This window comes from Oryzias melastigma, linkage group LG16 (genome assembly GCF_002922805.2).
Source record: "Oryzias melastigma strain HK-1 linkage group LG16, ASM292280v2, whole genome shotgun sequence".
Classification (NCBI taxonomy): domain Eukaryota; kingdom Metazoa; phylum Chordata; class Actinopteri; order Beloniformes; family Adrianichthyidae; genus Oryzias; species Oryzias melastigma.
In genome coordinates, this window is record NC_050527.1 from 30,129,847 (window position 1) to 30,149,717 (window position 19,871).

Consider the following 19,871-nt stretch of genomic DNA (forward strand, 5'->3'; position numbering starts at 1 on the left):
CTTTTTATCTGGAGCCAGACAGATAGATTCACAGCAGCCTGTTTGTTATGGTACATGATTCCCCTCTTGTTTTTCGCGATTCAAGGGGCGTCGTAGACTTTTCGGCTTTCTGGCAGAGCCGGTTCACACTGTACCAAGCGTTCTGCTTAATGGATTCTTTCTTCTGGAGAGCACCGTCCCTCTGGTCCTTCAGGAAACGCTTAAGTTGGCGGCAGATGTTTCTGACTCTGACAAACCTTCAATGATAATTGCATGCCCAGGTTGTACTCTCACTGACAGCACTGTTAGGTTATTTATTGCTCCCAGAGACTCTTTGTTACCCTGCAACTTTTATCGATTCCATGAAGCTTTTAGCTCTTCAACACATTTGTCTCTTCATTTGTAAAAAGCTGTTTTCCATTTCTGATTTTTCTGTCCTGATGAGACAACTATAAAAGTGAAGGCTGCTGCTGCTGTCTCTTGTCATTTTCTGTGTTAAAATGATGGCAGAGCTTTCAAACTGGAAATGTGTTCATTTAAAATCCAGTAATTGTGTATTCACTGTCAACATTTTTTTCTTAAATGAACTACAAGATATTTAAAAGAAAAACACTTAACGAAAAACAGCAGCAAAGGCAGATTTTCCTTTTATTTCATTCTATCTTTTTCTCTTTTTGGGGGCATAGATGTGGGGGACCAGAGGAAGGGTTAGTGCTGACTAGATTATGCTCCAGCAGGGTCATTCGGTCAGAAGGGAAACTGGCGAGAGAAGGACGATGACCAGTTATGCTGTGTGTATCTGAACAAAATAGCTTTTTCTATCCTCGTGTATGTTATAGACCCACTCTTGATCATCTTTTACTCTAATTTCAAAGTTTTTCCAGTGGTCTACTAATTATAATTATGGCGCTTTTAGCCAAAATCAAAAAATCTGTGTCGTTTTCTAGGAAATAGTTTCTGTAGAGTGGCAGTAGTTCATTAGAAATTCACCTTTGAGTTGTAGGCGGGACTGTTGGTGCAGAGCAACCCCACCCCCCCTTCCCCTCCCCAACAATATCATTTTGAGCCACATTCCAGCTCAGATGAGGAAAACAAAGACGTACAAGGAGCTAGTCATCTACAAGTGGAAGCATCAGAATGAAGCAAATCAGGAAGCTTGTGGCCCGCCCATTGTGTCTTCTACTTAACAATACAATCTATTGAACTTTGGGCCTAATTTTCTTAATATATGTCATCTATTATCAGAAAAAATTCCTCAAGAACATGAACACAATTTTCATTGGATTGGGTATTTAAGCTGAATAACAAGACGGCAGATCTCTGACCTTTTGCAGTCAAAAAAGAGACAATAAAAAGTTGATAAGAACCTAAAACACTACCCTTTGTGCTTTTAAAGTTCAAGATGAGACAAAAGTCCCAGCAGTTGTGACCAAGCCCCAACTTCCAGTCTGGAAATTGACAGAAACCAGTATGTCATAAATTATGCATGTCATCCAAAAACCACTGGAGGGTGGTTCCAAAAGTACTATCATGGTAAAAAGTTTGATTCTGGATTAGAAAAACAAGACACTTACTTACGTTTTACAGTATTCAGGCCATCATAAAACAAAACCAAATTAATAAATATATGACAAACAGCTGTAAAATTACGGAAATAAAATCATAAAATTATAGGAGAAAAACAGTCTCATTGTTATGAACATAAAATTGTAAATTCATCATTATGATTTTACAAGAAAATAATCATGTTTTTTTTTTAATTATTTAATTTAACCCTTGTGCTATCTTAGGCATGTTTAATATAAAAGTGGGGTCATCTGGACCCCACAAGACTGCACGCTAAACATTTCTTACAAGGATTTTTCCTCTTCACTGGCGTCCGTGGCAGACATAAAGTCCTGTCCACCTTTGTCACGGGAGGACTCTTACATCAATATAAGGATGGGGTCATCTGGTCCCCATAAGAGAGCACAAGGGTTAAATAAAGTTGTGCATTACTACATAAGTGAAGCAAATTAAACAAGTCTTTGTTGAAACTTTTTGAGAGCTAAATATAGTTTTTCCCCAAGAAAGCATGATTTTATATTTGTAAAATTGCCACTTTTTGAAGTGTAAATTCACAACTTCATTGTCAAAAATTTAAGATTTTTTTTCTCGAACTGTACAAGTTTATTATTGTAGCATTTTATATTTTTTGCATAAGTTTGCAAATTTACTCTCACAAAATGTTGCAAAAAACATGACATTTTCCTTATAAAATTGACCATTTTTGAAGCATAAATCTATAACTCAATTTTTGTAATTTGTTTAATGTTTTCTCTGTAATTATAAAACATTATTTTCTTAAAATAGTCAACTTAATTACAAATAATTTTACATTATTCTTGTAAAATGTTAACTTTTTTTTCTCATTTTACAACTTAATTCTTGTATATATTTCTTCTTTTTTTCTCTCTGTTTTACAGCTACATTTTTTTTTTTTTTTTTTCTTTGTCTTTTTTAACAGCTCGAATACTTTTTTGCTTTTTAAGAAAAGACGTGTTGTCGTGTGACATATGTCACAAAAATGTTTAAAAACTCACATTTACAGGGGGAACTTTGGACTTTGATCTGGCTACCAAAATAGCACAAAATGTAAATATCTATAGAAGATACACAATGAACTTCTACACCTTTCTGCTTTCTGCATTTTCTGGTGCAAAATAAGTCAGTGTAAATCATAAAAATGAATTAACTCAATTCAGCTTTGAGTGATTTGATTCAATAAACTTCAACACTACTGCTAACTAGCATGCTAGTGCTAAAGTTAGCTTGGTTCATTTTCATCATTAGTCCAGAACAGAAAAAGTTATTCTGCTATCAAATGTTTTTACAGTTTGAACACCGCTCTATTTCGGTAACAGTCCCAAGTATAAATGTAAACCCTGGCAGAGGAGCTTCACATAACTTTCATACAGACCATAAAATAATGCTAGTTCATGGATAGGCTATTGTTTATTTGGTAAAAAAAAAGCCAAGACTTTTTTTTTTTAATTTAACCAATAATCATTTAAAACCTTTTTAAATTTCTTTCTCTTTTTTTTACTTTTTGCTAAACTTACTGATGGATAAATAACGACCTTCAGAGTCACTGTGTCAGTGTTGCAGCCCACAGGGCCCTTAGCCAGTCCGTGCCCTCATTCTCTTCCATTTATTCGTCCTTGGGTTGTTTTCGGTGCATCTCTATCTCCCTCTCTGCCCTGTCCACCTGGTGTCAATCTGATTGCAGTATAATTGGTTGTTTTTTGGTTGGGCGGCCTGTCCTCTGTGGCGTTGATTCATGGCGTTTGTAAAGGTGGCAGTAGAGGCTGTCCCCCAACAGACAAAATGTAGCCATCATGAGCCGGACCTCAACTGACCTACTCGTTTGTGGCGGCGCATCCACACACATGCGCAGAGGTTGAACGCTCAACTCTGGTTGAGGAGATATGAAAAGAAAGGTCATCGTTCACACGGCCTGTTTTTAATTGTGGGTATTTTTTAAACACTCAAGTGAAATTTACACAAACAATAATTGCGAAAAAAATGAATTCTAAGTCTGTTAAAAGCATCTGAAGTAATGTAAACCAGCTGACATGAACTAAAGCATGCACACCTGCAGGACACGCTCACGCACACAATGATACCACGTTACGCAGTCCTTCCCTGGTGACCTGGATACACCCAGAACTGACACTTTATCTACTTAACAGTGTCACCTTCAAAAGCCTCTGACACACACACACAAACACACCACCTCTTCTGCAGATATCCCTCCACAAATAATAGCTGTGTGTGTGTTCGGTCTGGGGGTGGGGGTCTGTTTAAGGTTCAAGCCTTCTATCTATAATTGAAGGGAATCAGCTGGTAAAAGGATTGTAAATGGTTTTGTGCAGAAATGATCATAAGCTCTGACTTATTCATGGTCCTTTTATTGACCTTATAATTGATTTAGAGTTTTTTTCCTCCTTTCTCTTGTGTTATAGTTTGATACAGTGTAATTGACTTTGCTTCCTGTGGAGGCTGCTCCTGCTGATTTCTTTGTCTCCCCGTGTTTGTGTGTTTCCGTGTCTCTCCACTTGAGGTTAAACTCTGAGCTAATTTCAACTTTGAGGATTAAAACCACAGAGTCTTAACAAACACTTGAGGTGATTGTGCAGGCGGCTGCGTGCTGTAGCACCAGCTCGTGTACGGATAGTAAGCTGGCGTTGGCAGCGCTCTGACCTGCATTACAGCAGGCGTAATTGATTGTGCGAGCGCTGGTATTTCTGTGTTAAGGTTAATTTCTGTAACTGCTGGTAAGTACTGTCTGACCGCTCCCCCGGCGGTCTCTCTGAACTGAAGTATTGCCACTTAGAAGCCCCGGGCCCCCTGACACTGGCCGGCTCATCGATCCATTGATCAATAATTGCATCTGTACCATGCATAAAGGAGGAAAGCACCTATGGTGACCTGATGCTTAACACACCAACCAGTGACAGGAGCATAGAACACATCAACCTCCAATCCATGAACCACGTCAGAACACTAATAAATACCGTCACCAATAAAAGAAAGTTTCATTTTCACATAACTCCATGGAAAAACACATTTAAAACTAAGTTAATGAAATTTATTTAATAGTCTGGAAGAAGAAATCACCAGTTCTTTATTTTTCAATTTCACTAAACACCAAAGCATGTTGTGAGTAAGATAACTGACTAAATAACTCTACATGAGTGGTAGCAACAGGAACATTCCTGTTTATGTGTCTCTGGGATGTACATGCACTGTGGATTGATGTCAGTCAAAATGTTATGTCGGATAAAATATCTGTTTGAAATTTTAAAAAAGCATTTTTATCCCAGAGTAGACACCAATTAAAAGTAATAAAAATGGTTAAAACTGACAGGAAAACTGCAAGGGGTTATTTATTTTTATAAATTTCAATGTATTATCCTAAGATGATCAAACAAACATGTTTATGCCGTTCTGTCTTATGAAATAGAGCGGTGGAAATAAGTATTTGATCACTTTCTTATGTTGTAGGTTTGCCTACCTAAAAAGAAATTTACAGTGTGCCCTCTCAAATATGACCGTACATCTTAATGTATGACAGCCATACATTTGTTTAGAAAGCGCAGACATAAATTACTCTTTGGTGAATTCGTCCACTCTGGTGAAAATTGTGTTTTTAACATGTTCTTTTCTATTTTATTTTTTTTCCTGATAATGGAGGACATCAGTCAAGCTTAAAATGGGAGGTAGATTGGTCTTCCAACAGGATAATGACCCAAAACATACAGCCAAGGCCACCAAGGAATGGCTGACGAAAAAGCAGATCAAGGTCATGGAGTGACCCAGGACCTCAGTCCTATAGAAAACCTATAGAGAGAGCAGAAGCTCAGAGTTGCTAAGTAACAGCCAAGACATCTTAATGATTTGGAAGACATTTGTTAAGAAGAGTGGACCAATGTTGGTCCTGGTATGTTCAGAAACCTGATCACCAACTACAAGAAACGTCTGACCTCTGAGCTAGTAAGGGTTTTGCCACAAGTCTTTCGGCAACAGGGTTCAGATAAAAATATTTACAGTCCATTTGTTGATTTTCTATCTCTCACTGTTCAAATCATAAGGATGACAGACTGTCCATCCATCCGTTGTCTGAACTTGTTGAATCCCTTTTGGGGTCATGGGCCTACTTGGAGTCTAACCTGGGAATACCAGGTCACTAGCCTATCATAGGGCGACAGACTGTCAAGTTCTTTCTAGGTGGACAAACCAACAAAATCAGAATGGGATCAAAGGTTACTTTCTCCATTGCACATAGTTGGAATGAGGTTAGAATAGGTAGGGCGGTTGACCTCTAATCGGAAGATTGCAGGTTTAATTCGCGCCTTTTCCACCCCCCATGTATCGAAGTGCCCTTGGGCAAGACACTGAAACTCACCTTGTCTCTGGTGGAAGGTTGGCGCCGGTGTTCGGCAGCGACTGTAAAGCACTTTGGGCCTTCAAGGAAGGTAGAAAAACATTGTACAAGTAAACGCCATTTACCAAATCATCAATCCTCCATGCTGGACATTATGTCTGTTGAACAGCTGTTTGGAGTAATTTGATGTTTGTCAGTCTTTTTTGGAAAAATCCAGGTATTCCTTGTGCTTTTCTTAGATGTCAACGGCTCTGCTATTCAGACTGACACTCCGTGAAGCCTGCTGTGGGAGATGCAGAGCTCTGATTGTGTTCAGTTTCTTTTGAGCGCTGCATGACCTTGAGGGTAATGTGCTGTGACTCTGCAGCTTCTGAGAACATTGTCAGGTGTGTTGAATGTCCGATCCTTAATACTAATATTTGATACTGAAGAAATATCAAATCCAACTGGTCTGGAAAGAGCATTGAACCGTTGTCAAAGTACTGCTGGACATTAAACTTTGCTTATCTGCAACTTTCTGGTTGCAAAAAGAAGAGAGTATTGGTTCTGTCATCTTATACCCAAACACAGAATCTACTTACAGTGTCACTGTCTGATTTGTGAGTAAATCTGATTTTGATAAACAAGTACATGGTTCCATTTGATTCAAAATCACACAATTCAGTTAAACGAAAAATAACTTTTTATTTATAAATTCATTAATTATTTTTTAAATCCCATAAACAGTGTCTTAAACTAGTTGATCTATGGATTCATAAAATTATTCTTTAACCTGCAAGTCGATATTGATTTGAATCAATTAACTCATGTTTTTGTGAACTTAGCTTTAGTTATTTATTTAATGAATATTTATAGATTCTGTTTACTGATTTTGGAAGAAAAATGTACGTTACTAGTCTAACTCACCATTAAGAGTTTTGTACATACGTATTCTTTTTAAGCTATTTCGTTTGCACCACAATTTTTCCTCTCCTGTCACGTTTAGATCAGAATCGCATCGCTGACTGTCTCTGCCTCTTTCGACTTGCTTCCTTGTTGTTTTATTCAGCTCAGGGAGCCTCCATCTTGTCTCATATCACAGCCAATAAAGTAGCCTGCCTCTCCGCGTCTCCCCCCATTCTCTCTCCCACTTCCTGTTAAAGGAATCAGTCAGTCAGAGCACTCAAATCACATATTAAACAGGCATCAGCCTCTCGCCGGGGCCAAATCACGCTGTTCAAATGTTGTTCTTCCACTAGGAGCACAGGACAACTGAAGAGATGGGATCTGCAACATTAACTTGATTCACGACTGCAGCGACTGAGTGACACTCCATAAACCTCAGCGGGCTGCCGTTGGGCCCCATCGATGGCACCCTGTGGCTGATGTGACACTGTAGGAGCATCACCGCCCCCACTGGAGTGCAGCACACAATCAAACAGGAACTTTTTACTCCAAAAGCCCACGTTCTTTTATCATACACCGGCCAGATTTAGAGATTTAGAGATCTCCAAAACAGTAAGAGCCGATAGAAGAATCTGACATGAATACAAACCTTCTGGAGCAGCTTTTGTCCAGCTGATTTCCAGTGTTTTGGTATAAGCGGTTCGCTTCCACCTTGTTAAAACTTCAGCCTTCTGGCTTCGTATGGTGGTTTTAACCATCAGGCAGAATCTACGTAGACAATGGACATGTCATGTTCCAACCCTTACAGGCTGTGTGGAGATATGAAAGCATTCTACAGTTGATGCATGGCTGTCCACTTCAACATTAAAATGCAAGACCAATGAGTGACATGAGCGTGTCATATGTTCCAGTGAAATTGATATCAACTGTTTCATGCACAATCCGAACGGACTGTGCAGAATTGAGAATGCCCTCAGTCAAAGGAAATGCACTGATGGAGAAAAAAGGCGGAAAGAAAGACAAACATCTTCTGGGTTGAAGAAGCATTTCAAAGAAAATCACGTTGTCTTTCCTTTTAAAAGATTTTTTTTTATCCATCAACAATCTGTTGTTAAACACAGAAGGCCTTTTCACCATACTTATAAACCACACTCCCGTTAATACACGAAAAAACACTAATAAAGTTTAAAAGATTTTATCATAAACAACACTTTCTACAATTTGTCATGAATTATGAAGCATAGAACAGATTTTTTTTAAATCATAATGCTGTATATGTGTTAGCTTGTAGAGTTATATCTAGTTTCAACCTTTTACACTGACATTCTTTCAACTATCTGATCCCTTCAACCATTTATAAAATTAACATAATTCCAGTGGATTGTGAAGTAGAGAAAAGCAGTTTTATGCTGACATGCAACACTAGTATTAAAGTTGTAGCAACTGAGTCGCTAAGTTCCATTAAATAGAACTGATGTTAGTGGGCTAGTGTGCAGAAATCTAGAGTTCAGCTCAGGGAGACTGAAGTTGGTTGAACCTCTTTTTATAAATAAATATTTACAGTGTGTGACAATTTTAAAGTGAATGGCCATTTAAATACACATATGTACAAACAGTCATTTCAAAACTTTGACCCATTAGCAACAATGCAAGTTGACAACACATTGACTTGTTCAAAGTCCAGAAAACTGACGAACCCTATGTCCGAATTCCCACCCTAATCCCTAACTACTAAAAAAATGATATATTGTGGAACTATATAGTACAATTCAAACATGATGTTCATTACTTTTCTTTCATTTTTCTAAACAACGGATTTAACATCACGATTTCACATAGTGAAATACAAACATTTTACGACGTCTATATGTGACTCGACTGTGTTCTGATGAGGAAAATGTGGATCATTTATGAAAAATTGCACTGAAACATGTTTTTTTTGTTTGACTGCAATGCATTGTGATGTATATATTCGCTAATGTAGTGAGCATTGATGTACGCTAGTTTTTTGCAAAGACTTCTAGGAAATTTCTAGTGCACTTGATATTGGAAATGTAGATTCGGACAGCACTACAAAATGGCAAACACATTATATAGTGAGTAGGGAAAAAATTCGGACATAGCCAGAAATGACCTAATTCTGTTGCAGAGAAACGTTTAAGTGTTGCATATCAGTGCAAAGCCAAGTTAAAAAGATGATTATCTCTTTTGATTTGGTAAACAGTTGGAGTGTAACTGTGTGTCAAAGGTCACGTGAGAATTAATTGAATAGGTCATGTTATTTGTGTGTGATAATTTCTTTCGTTTTTTTCTTTTGTAATTTTTTTATCTTTTTTGGTTGCAAACTTAACCCAAATGTGGCAACATTTTGCGTTGACTTACGAAAACAAGGATAATAGTTGTAGTTTCTTCAGAACCCTGTAACTACTTTACTTGACTTTATGGGGTCCTGGGGAATTTCTTGTGAGCTGTTGCATCCCTTTATGGTCTCAATGCTAAATGATGCGAAAAAGAAGCATGTGTTTAAAAAAAAACTCACTTTATTGAATGACTTTATTTACTTTTAAATAGATTGTTTGTTTAAACTTGAACAAAAGACGAGCCTCCTCACACTTTCCCGACTGTTCTTTCTGCCGAGGTCATATTAGTGATGGACAGTTTCATCACACCATGTTCCGTTTCCTGCAGAACTTTGTGTACTAGACTGTAAAATGCATCATTAATGTCAGAACATTATCTTGGAGTAAAACATCTGTGCCAGCATACTCCGAGGAGGATCAGGAACAGGCAGGACAGCAGGAGGTCAACACACTTTTTTCACAGTACAAAAGCACATTTTACCAACCCAGCTGTAAGGTACAAGACATTGTTTCCTCTCTGTGTCACTTTGTAGTTTGTAGTGTTTGTAGAACTAACCAAAAAAAAGCAATGAAATGTTATTTTTTGGGAAATTTGAACAAGTAACAAAGTGAAAGATGACAAAAAAAACTATAAAAATTAGTATGTTTTGACAAACTCTACGAGATTTGTCCATCCGTGTTCTTAACACCCTATATAGCGGTCTGTCATAGGTTTGCTGGAGCCTGTCCCAGGACACACTCACACACCTAGGGACATTGGAGTAACATATTCGCCTTTAACGCATGTTTTTAGGCTGTGGGAGAAAGCTAAAGGAGATCATGCACACTCCACAAGGGAAGGTCCCAGCCAGGATTAACCTCTACACCACTGTGCAGCCCGCTATAAGTGATACATGACTAAATCTTTGTCATCAAGATGTGTAAAATCATTGCATATAATAGTTTTTTTATTATTCTTAAATGAGTAAATGGAGTTATTATTCACCTGGCTAAAGTTAATAAAGTTTTCCGCAACATTTTTTATGCAGAAAAATGTTTTGTGTCTTTTTTTACTTTTTCAGAGTGGAAGATTTTTTTAAATGTTTAAATAAACATTTTACTAAAGTTATCAAATCAATTAAACCCCTTTATCAGCTGATTTATTGGTTCATAACTGGTCTAGCTGAAGCCACCGTACTCTGAGAATTCTATAGAAACCCAGAAACGCCAGTAAAATCCTCTTTTGTTTTGCCTTTTTGAGGTTCAAAGGGGGAAATTTGGATGCTAAATGGCTATTTTCTGACATAATTCTGTTTTTCCTTATTTTTTGGAATATTCAATAGTATATTTTGGTTGGTGATGGTTTTAGTTCAGGTTCTTCTTGAATTTTGCACCTTCTCAGACATCTTTAAAATGTGCATATAAAACTAGTAGGTCCTCGGCCTTCCCTCACTCTTACACTTGTTTTTTTGTCTTGCTACTCTTTTATCTCTCTTATTTGTGTTTATTCCACATGTATGAGAGATGCATTAGAGTATGTGGAGTAATGTCATTCAAATGTGACCTTTCTTAGTTAACTAGCTTGAAGTTGTGATGCATCAAGATGCACCAAAGCCTCTGTGTGATATTTTCTGTGTATGTTGGCATATTAATATATATGTTTGTTTGTTTCCTTTTTTTGTATTTCTGGCAATGCTTACTAGAACCTTAAAGCTGGATTTCTTCACATCATTTTGGAGTGTTGAACTGCATGATTGGACATATGAAAGTGGCTTAATAGTTGTTCTGAATGAATGCTGGTGTGTTAGAGATTAACATAGTTTTTGTGTTTGTGTTAACTTTTGTAGTCTAAATGATCACTTAGCCAGTGGGTTGTACATCACCTTTTTACCTCTAAATTGATATTTTCCATCATCCATAGATCTTTTGAATCCACTAAATCACTTTCTGGGTCACAGTGTTGCTGGAGCCTATCCTAGTAACTGTTGGCCGAGGGTGGTATACACTCTGAACAAGTTGCCAGTCTGTCGCAGGCCCACAAACTCTCATTCATACCTGAGTGCCCAGAAAAACCCCAAACATCCACGAGGAGAACACTCAAACTCCACACAGTAATGAGCCTGCTGGGATTTGAACCAGAGCCTCTCTGTTAGGCAAGAGTGCTAACCACTACGCCATTGTACAGCCCCTGAACTGATACACTTCTCTGCATAAATCATTCTTCAATGTTGTCAGTCAGATCAAACAATGGCATATCCTGTCACCTTGGAAATGCCATGGCAACCTGTGATCTGATGTGGGGATGCAGTGGATGTCACCACTGTCTTCCACTAGGAGAGTAACCAGGAGATGGATTTCTTATATATATATCAATAGACATAAAATACAAAGTCAGATTTTCAGCAGTTCTTCACTGATGGGAGCACAGAGTTTAACTTTTATGTGGTTATTTGTGTTATAGTGAAGCTGAAAATGAATCATAAATGTGTTGTTTGTGTTTCAGGAATCGTCTCCAAGTCCTTCGAATGTCGACTGAAAGGTCAGGGGGCCACATTTGTGGAAGCTGAATCGGTCAGCCCTATAGCCCAGAGGAAGGGCTCCCCTGAAGCGTCGGGTCATGAAGACGTCCAGCAGGTCATAATTATCCAGGGGTACGGCGAGGGGGATGTGGCCATCGACCAGGCTCTGGAGGAGTCGGCCGCCGCCACCCTGCAGACGCTGGCCATGGCGGGCCAGGTGGCCGAGGTGCTGCACATCACTGAAGATGGACAAGTCATAGCATCAGGTCGGGAGGTGGCGTCCACAGGTACACATTTATCCGGAGGCGGTACCCAGTACGTGGTTCTGGAGTCGGGGGACGCCACCAAGGAGTTGCGGGCGGTGACTAGAGACACTCTCACGGCGTCGGCGGGACAGAGCCACGTGGTGTCAGAGTCATCCACCGCTCTGGACGCGCTGCTGAGCGCCGTCAGCGAGATGGGCCAGCAGGAGGAGCCGCACGCAGAGGCCACCGTCGTCCATAAAGTCTTCAGCCCTCAAGCCGCCGAGGCGTCACCAGACGCGCCGTCGGTGGAGGTGAAGCAGGAGCAAGAGGAGGTCCAGATCATTCAAGAAGCCGGCCATGGAGACATGCAGGAAGTCCTGCAGCTCGCCGCCTCCCAGATGATGAAGGAGGGCCTCACGCAGGTCATCGTCAACAACGAAGGGACTCACTATATCGTAACCGAGCTGGACGACTGCACCTTACAGGTGGAAGGAGGCGTGTACAGAGAGGCTGAGGCAGGCGAGGAGGAGGAGGAGGTGCAGCAGGTAGAGCAACAAGCAGAGGAGGAGATGGTGGTTTATCTGGCCGGATCACCTCAAAATATCGTTCTGGAAGGTTAAAGTTGTGTTCCCTGTTCTTCCGTCACAGTGTTGGTTAGGCTCTTTTCTTTGTTCTTTAGTTTCTACAGTTACGTAGCTATGCAAAACTCAGGGCAAAGCTCATTCATGTCATCAATGATGCATTGAGGTGCTACGTGTCCGGCGTTCAAACTGATGCAGGTGAAGGAAATCATAGATCCCGTTCAGTTCAGTTTTTACAATCAATTTTCAATGCTTACTGTTAAACAGTTTGTTTGTTCATTTGTCATAAAGGTTTTTTTTAGCTGTTTCAGGATTTTTAAAATATTTCACAATGAGTTTTGCTACAGGTTTGACAGTAAGGTTTCATGGTTTTCAATCAGTTCTTTCCTTGTTGTGCTAGTTATGAAATAGTCCTCTATGGGTTTTGATCACAACCTTAACTACAATCTACAAGTTGTTTTTTTATCAAAATAAAAATAAGTTTTTGTTGATCCCGACTGCTTTTGAAAAATCTCTTAATCAATAAAAATAAATTTGTGACGATACAGATTCATCCTGGTGTTTTTTATGTGTCATTGTTGACTTTTTCTTGTCTGGACGGGGCACTGTGCCCAAACATGCGTCCATGATGGCTCCCAACACGCTTTCTGATCAGCAACGCAGTCATGATCATAACCATCATCATTATCCTGATCGTCAGCCTTCGCCTCTCCCCCTCATCAGGCCCATTCTCTTTGATGCCTAAAACTCACTTCTCGCCCCCCCTCCCCCCAGCTGTGTTCATCACTGGAGGCAGAATCGATATTTCTCTTGGCATTTACACGGGCGCAGTTTCTGATGGAGCGAGGGGGAAGCAGTTCGACGGCTGCAAATCCGGCAGATATCAGAGATTATTCCTCGAGCGCTGCGACGAGAATGGCACACAATGTGGGTGATGAGTTAGAGGGAGGGAGTGAGGAAGGTAGCGTAAACAGAAGCGGGGAGGCTGTGGTTTTACCGAAACCCTCTTGTTGCAGTAATAAGGCCTAAGCCACAACTACTCGTAAAGGTGGATCCTAACCTGTAGGAAATATGAAGGTCATAGACTGCACGGTGAAAGTGTTCCTGCACATTTTATCTATGGGTATGCTGCGGGCAACAAGTCATAATGAAAGCTTAAGCAACATGTCAAGGTAAATAAGGGGGAAGTTTCATGTTTTAACCCCCTAATACAGGAGTGTCCAACCAACGTGTCATTGAAGCTCCTTATTGGCCAAACACACCTGAACCAGGTAATCAGCAGCAGATAAGGAAAGGTTGGGCGGCCCTGCCCTAAAACCTATACACTGTGCAAGGGGTCCATTGATGCTATTTAAAGGATACGTGTGTTCCCTTTGTGCAGCCTGAATGTTAGAATTTAAGAAATCAGACAATCAGTGTAGGTTGTATCCACATCCTACAGGCACATACAGTATCTCTGGGACTCCCCATGCATGCAGCATTCGTACTCGGTCAGTAAGGAGCCAATACAAACACCTCACTAATGACTGGAGTGTGGCATAAGTGTGTGAAACTTATATTATCTTGCAAATATTTGATGATACACTTTCCACAGCCCCTTAAATATCCAATAAAAGTCCAATAAAAGTTATGCTGTTGTTTTTCTTACCATGTTCTTGTAGCCTTTTTCTCATGATTGTCTATAAAGAAAATTAATACAAAGTATTTTTTTATTCAAATCATGAAGAATCAAGTAAAACAATGCCCTTGAAAAAGTTTGTAGTTGCGACGCAAACACTGAAATGGGTGTGGTAAAGTCTTCCTGCTCTGTTCTATTCTGATGTGTCCACTCGTAGACAGTTAGATCCATGTACGACTTTGTTTTCCTTGTCTGAGCTGGAATCTGGATCAAAACTGTACGGATGGATATATTGGAATGTTGCTCGCCATTTTTGTTGCTCTGCTAATTTTAGCTTTTGATTGTGAGGGACTGTAAGCTGGCAGGAGATAATGGGATGATGGGATATCAGTAGAAGCTTACTTCCATGCCAACATTCCCAGACACAACTTGGAGGCAAACTTCTGATGAACTCTTGGCTCTCTGCAGAAACTTGTTTCCTAGAATTTTATTTATTTATTTATTTATTTATGATTTTGTCTAAAAACAGCATAATCATAAGTAAGCAAGTGGACTGGTAAATTCTAAGGTAAAACCTTAGGGTGGAATTTCAGAACTATGTGCGCAAGAACAACTTGCCACAAAGTCAACTACTTCTTTGAGTTTGTTAGGCAAATTTGGAGTTTAGCTAATATTTTAGCATTATGCTAGCTGTTTTTTCAAAATCAGACATTTTTCTCTTTTTTTTTGGCTAATTTGGCATCTAGCTAATATCTTTAGAAGCTTTTAGATTCAGCATTTTCCGCTGCTCTGGCATCTTCAATGGCCAAATTCAACTTACAGCATTCACACTGGCGTTACCGCAGGTGACGCTATAAATCTAGTTTTTATGATGTTGTTGGTATTTATCACAGATAGGCGGCAAAAGCAAAAATCTTCCAAAAAAAAAAGTACAAATGTGAAATGCTTTTCTTTTCTAACACATTAAGGGTATGATTTTAGAGTTAACAGTTCAGACTTCAGTGCCTCATATCAACAAAGTGAAAAAAATCTTGTGAAGTAACTGTGAAACCAATGAGAGAACTTTTTTTTAAAGTGAAAACCTTCAAAAGTGCTTTAGGAAACCTGTGGCTGAACACAGAATGTCACTGAGCAGCTTCACGTTTGATTTCTCCATAGATCTGTCTTATGTGAGACATTAGCTGCGTGTTGCACATCACAAAGAGTGTGACCCCAATTAGGCCCGCCTAACGCCTTCCGCAGCATCCCCGTTTCACGGCGCATTTTTGAAGATTATCATCGCAGGAATAGGAGTGGCTGTCTGAGCTCGTGTTTGTGCGGCGCTCTGCATGTCCCTCTGAGTGATTGTGTTCTGTTGTGCGCATGCCCCCCCCCACCCTCGTGTGTCTCCATAATCAGGGCTGAATGGCTCATCATTAACTGCAGCAGGCCACTCGTGCGACATGGAAGAGGCAGAAATTAGCAGCTGTCATCGAGTGATGAGTTCATTTCCTGACAGGCCTCTGCTCCGGAGAGTCCTGCTGCAGACGACCAGACGGCTGATGGAAACCTGTCGCTGGAGCTTAATTGGAGAGCCGGAAAAAAGAAAAAAAAAAAAAAAGAGGTTGTGAGGAAGGAGGGGAGAGGCAAGAAAGGAGAGATCAGGATAAGAAGTAAAAGCTCTGGCTTTAAGGGACTGTTGTGGTTGATAAAAGATGAATCAGACTGTCCAGACGTTTATCTTTGATAAGATGCTCTCAAAATGCTGCTGGCACAAATGTGTGTAATCTTAAACAATGCACTGTGGTACATAATCCTCTTAACTTAAAAAAAAAATCTGTATTTTACAGCTTTACTATTTAGGTGCACTTCTGTCAAGATATACTCCCAACATAAAGCTATCTGGAGTAAAAATACACTTAAAAATGACGAAACTTTTGCTCATCACAAAACAAAAATCATCACCTAAAGATAATAATTAACATTTTAGTGGATAGAAACACAACTCGGAGTTGTGGTGCTGAGGATTTGAGGATATTTTTTTAATCTACTGCTTGAATGATCTACTCTTTGATCACATAACCTACTGCTTATGCTCAATTTTAGCATCAAGTATAAAAGAGGTACACAAAAATATTCAACTAGTACATTTCTCTAAAGTAATAAATCAATAAATCTGACTCAGAACTGGACTGTAAAGGTATATCTGTTGGGATATTGGGCCAATCATACATTGAAATGAATGACAGATAATGTGTAACGAGCAGGGGCGGACTTAGTTTTTTCAGGGCCCCAGGCAAATAATAACATGGGGCCCTCTGCAGGGGTTAAAATATATATATAATCCTTATAAAGAGTAAACCTTTTGTTGAAAAACTTCTTCACTAAACTAGATTTTTGGACAGCATCACTGTCAATAATTCAAATGTATTGATAAGCATCTAAAAAGTAGAAATCCCCACTATTTTCTGAGCATTATTTTATGGGAGCCCCAGGCATTCGCCCAACTTTACCTAACGGCAATTCCGCCCCTGGTAAAAAGTCACCTCATGATTACCTAATGAATAGACATCGCATTTACTAGAGGTTCCCTCTCACACGATTCGATACGCATCTTGATTCAACAAACTTTTTTTGCGATACGATACAGTCCGATTCTTTTACCAAAAATACTAAAATCTAGATATTTCTTATTCACAGGGTATTTAAAGCTATAAATGGCGTTTGACAGACAAATGGATTCAGGTACTGACTTGGAAGAAGCTAGCTTATGATTGGACGTCTTTTTGTTTGCATCATGTTCATAAAAAGACAAAGATGAAAAAACAGAAAGAAAAACTGCAGTTTGCCAGAAATCGATTACTTACTTCTTAATAGATGTTATACCTTTTAACCAACATAATCTTTTTCATATCTGTGGTTTTCAAAAGATACACCAGATGCCCAATCATTTTTTTACATCCCTTACTGCTTATTCTCCCACTGCTCAGTCAATTTTTCCATACATATCTAATATCTTTTACATTTCTAGCATTTGCTTATGTTTGTAGCCATGTCTCAAGGAGAACGTACAAATCTTACTCTGGGTAGCATTGAAAAAACCTTTAAAGACGATAAAATCATTAGAGTCTCACTTTGATAATTTTTTTATCTTTTGTAAAACAAACAAAAAAACTGCCATTTAAGACATAGTTTCTGCAGAGAAGCTGTAGTTCATTAGAAATTCCCCTCTGAGTTGTGGGCGACACTGTTGGCACCAAGTAACTCCACCTCCACTTTCCCTTCCCGTTGCTAAGAGCTCAGAGCAGGGAGCTTGTGGCCCGCCAAACCTATTTTCTACAAAACAACAATGATCGTTTTAAAATGTTATTTTTCCATCTGCTCCTGATTCACCATGATTTGAATAAAGAAAAACTCAGAAATGCAACTTAGAGCTAAACTTTTTTAAAATATGTCCTCCAAGTGCCATGAGAACATGTTATAAACACCCAAAATATGATTTTTTCTACTCAAAACAGTTCAAATTTAAGCCTTTTAAGATCTGTCCTATTCGCCTTTAGCTGTACTTCATCCTAACACAGGACTGTGCAACCTTCAACTCTCAAAGAGCCATTCGAATTGATTACTCAGTGACTACAACCCAGTAGGAGCCAGAAAGTCTTCCTTCACCCCTAAAAATATAACACACTGATTCATATTTATGCTATCATTTCGTATGAAAAAAACAAACATTAAACATTTTAACATGAAAAGAAAAAAGCCTTTTTTAACTTTTGACAGAAGTTCCTTTCAAAATAAAAGACTCCCTGTCACATATGATAAATTCAAAGCAGCAAAAGCAGTAGTACCAAATGTAATGTCAGCACTGATTAAATGCAAATAGTTCATTTTACTGTTGTTGGTGCATCGCTGCAAACCAAAATGAAATCCGAGCTAATTAAGTGACCGCTGCCATATTTTTTGAACACACTTAAAATTCCTTAATTAAAAAAAATATATATAGAAAATTCACTTAATATTCCGGTGCGCCTTTATACGGTTGTGCTTATTGATGTCCATTGATTGTTTTTGGAGTACAGCGAAGGGCGCACAAAAATGTGTCAAAATGTTGTAGTTTGACTTGTGATACACACTGTCCTTCAATTGTTTACAAATGGGTTAAAGTTTGAGTTAGTTTACTTTTTTCCCCCTTTACTACTTTCTCACTTCTTACTTTTTAGTTACTTTTTAACATTTAGAAACTCTTTTTATCTTTCTTTCATAAAAGAGCCACAATGGAGGGCCACATGTGGCTCCGGACCCACAGGTTGCAGACCCCTGCCCTAACAGTAAGTTCTGTAGATACATCAATAGTCTTGTTTCAGGGCCCAAAAAACAACCAGTATCCCTCTACGACAGGGTCTCCAAACTTTTTCTTGTGAGGGCCACATAACTTCACTGATGTGGGGCTGGGGTCAGTTTGTAGGCAACTGAAAAATGTGTTTTCTAATAGCAGTTCTGTCTGCGATTGATGCTAACAGTGTTTTCTGTTAGCAAGTTTTGCTAACAGAAAACACTGTTAGCATCACACTATTAAGCTAGCAGTGTGATCAAACAATCTCAAAGCTAGCTTGGTAAAAAAAATAATAATACATAAAATCACGCATCTCTGATATTATTTAGAGGTCGGGCCAAATGTGGAGGAGGGACTGATCCGGTCTGCGGGCCATAGTTTGGGGACCCCTGCTCTACAGCACCAACTGATGGTCCTTTTAGGCTATTTTTTGTTTTTGTTTTTGATAAGCCGTCAGATTTGGCAAAAGTCATTCCAAAATAAATTTTTTGTACCGAGTTTCAGTGTTTTCATCATGCAAACACCTTCTCAGAATGAAGCCTTCAGCGGCGGCACAGCTGATCTGAAAGCGTGCACACAGAAGACTCCCTTCTGCAGCGGTTCCTGTGGGCAGCACTCATCAGTCTCCTGGGGACACAGCAGAGGGACAGGAGTGGAGATGCGGCTCTCTTTTGCTCCGTGTTTCCATGAGGATGATAAATATGGCAATTCTGTTTGGTCGCCGTCTATAGGAAACATATCAGCCCGGGGATCATTTTCTTAATGTCTCCACTATTAGTTCTGGCTTCCCTTTGGCAGTATTAACATGTGGGCTGATATGCTCTGTTTGTGTGTGTGAGAAGGGAGTGCTTGCTGGAGTCCTCGGGGCTGCAGGTGCAATTCTATTAAACCTGACTTGTGCGTTTATTTCCTGTCTGTCTTCCCCCCCGCTCGCAGGAACCCCGGGCCTCCGCCGGTGCGTACAGCCGCGCTAACGACGACCCACGCACACTTGCATGTACCGCCGGAATTCAGTGTGTGTTTTTGTCATTTGCGCTGCTGTAAATCGATAGCTGTTTGAGGCAGAGGTGAGGGCAGGGGCAGCCGCGGTTCAGTTACGGTTCATCTCCTCCGTGGGACTTATTATGGGAAAGCAGGGAGGGAGGGGGGACTGCTAAGGGGGGGCTCTTTTTCCCTTTTTCTTACTTTTCCTATGTGGCTCTGCATTTGTGTCTTTGATCATGTTAATCCCTGCCTAGCGCCCACCCCCCCTGGTCCTCTTGCCAAAGACTCACTGCCACACACACCTCAGCGGCTGACAGAAATTGACAGCCCACTCTATCCCAGACACCCCCTCCAAGATGGCAAGCATTCTTCATTTTTCCTTTCAGCGGCATACCACAACCCCGATAAAAGAATAAAATAAAGACACCGGACGGGCAGGCTTTCCCGCTGATGGTCTGCCGCGCTTTGCTAAGCTGTGATTGA

General features: G+C 39.8%; 1 protein-coding gene across 2 annotated transcripts in view; it reads left to right on the top strand.

The window, feature by feature from the left end:
• znf407 (zinc finger protein 407) overlaps positions 1 to 13,017 on the top strand; it is a 188,700-nt gene extending 175,683 nt beyond the window's left edge. For both annotated transcript variants that reach the window (XM_024263492.1, XM_024263494.1), the window contains exon 10: positions 11,633 to 13,017. In XM_024263492.1, the coding sequence (XP_024119260.1) occupies positions 11,633 to 12,513 (881 nt within the window). In that variant the 3' untranslated portion in view covers positions 12,514 to 13,017. The remainder of the gene's footprint in view (positions 1 to 11,632) is intronic.
• The last annotated feature ends 6,854 nt before the right edge of the window (positions 13,018 to 19,871 follow it).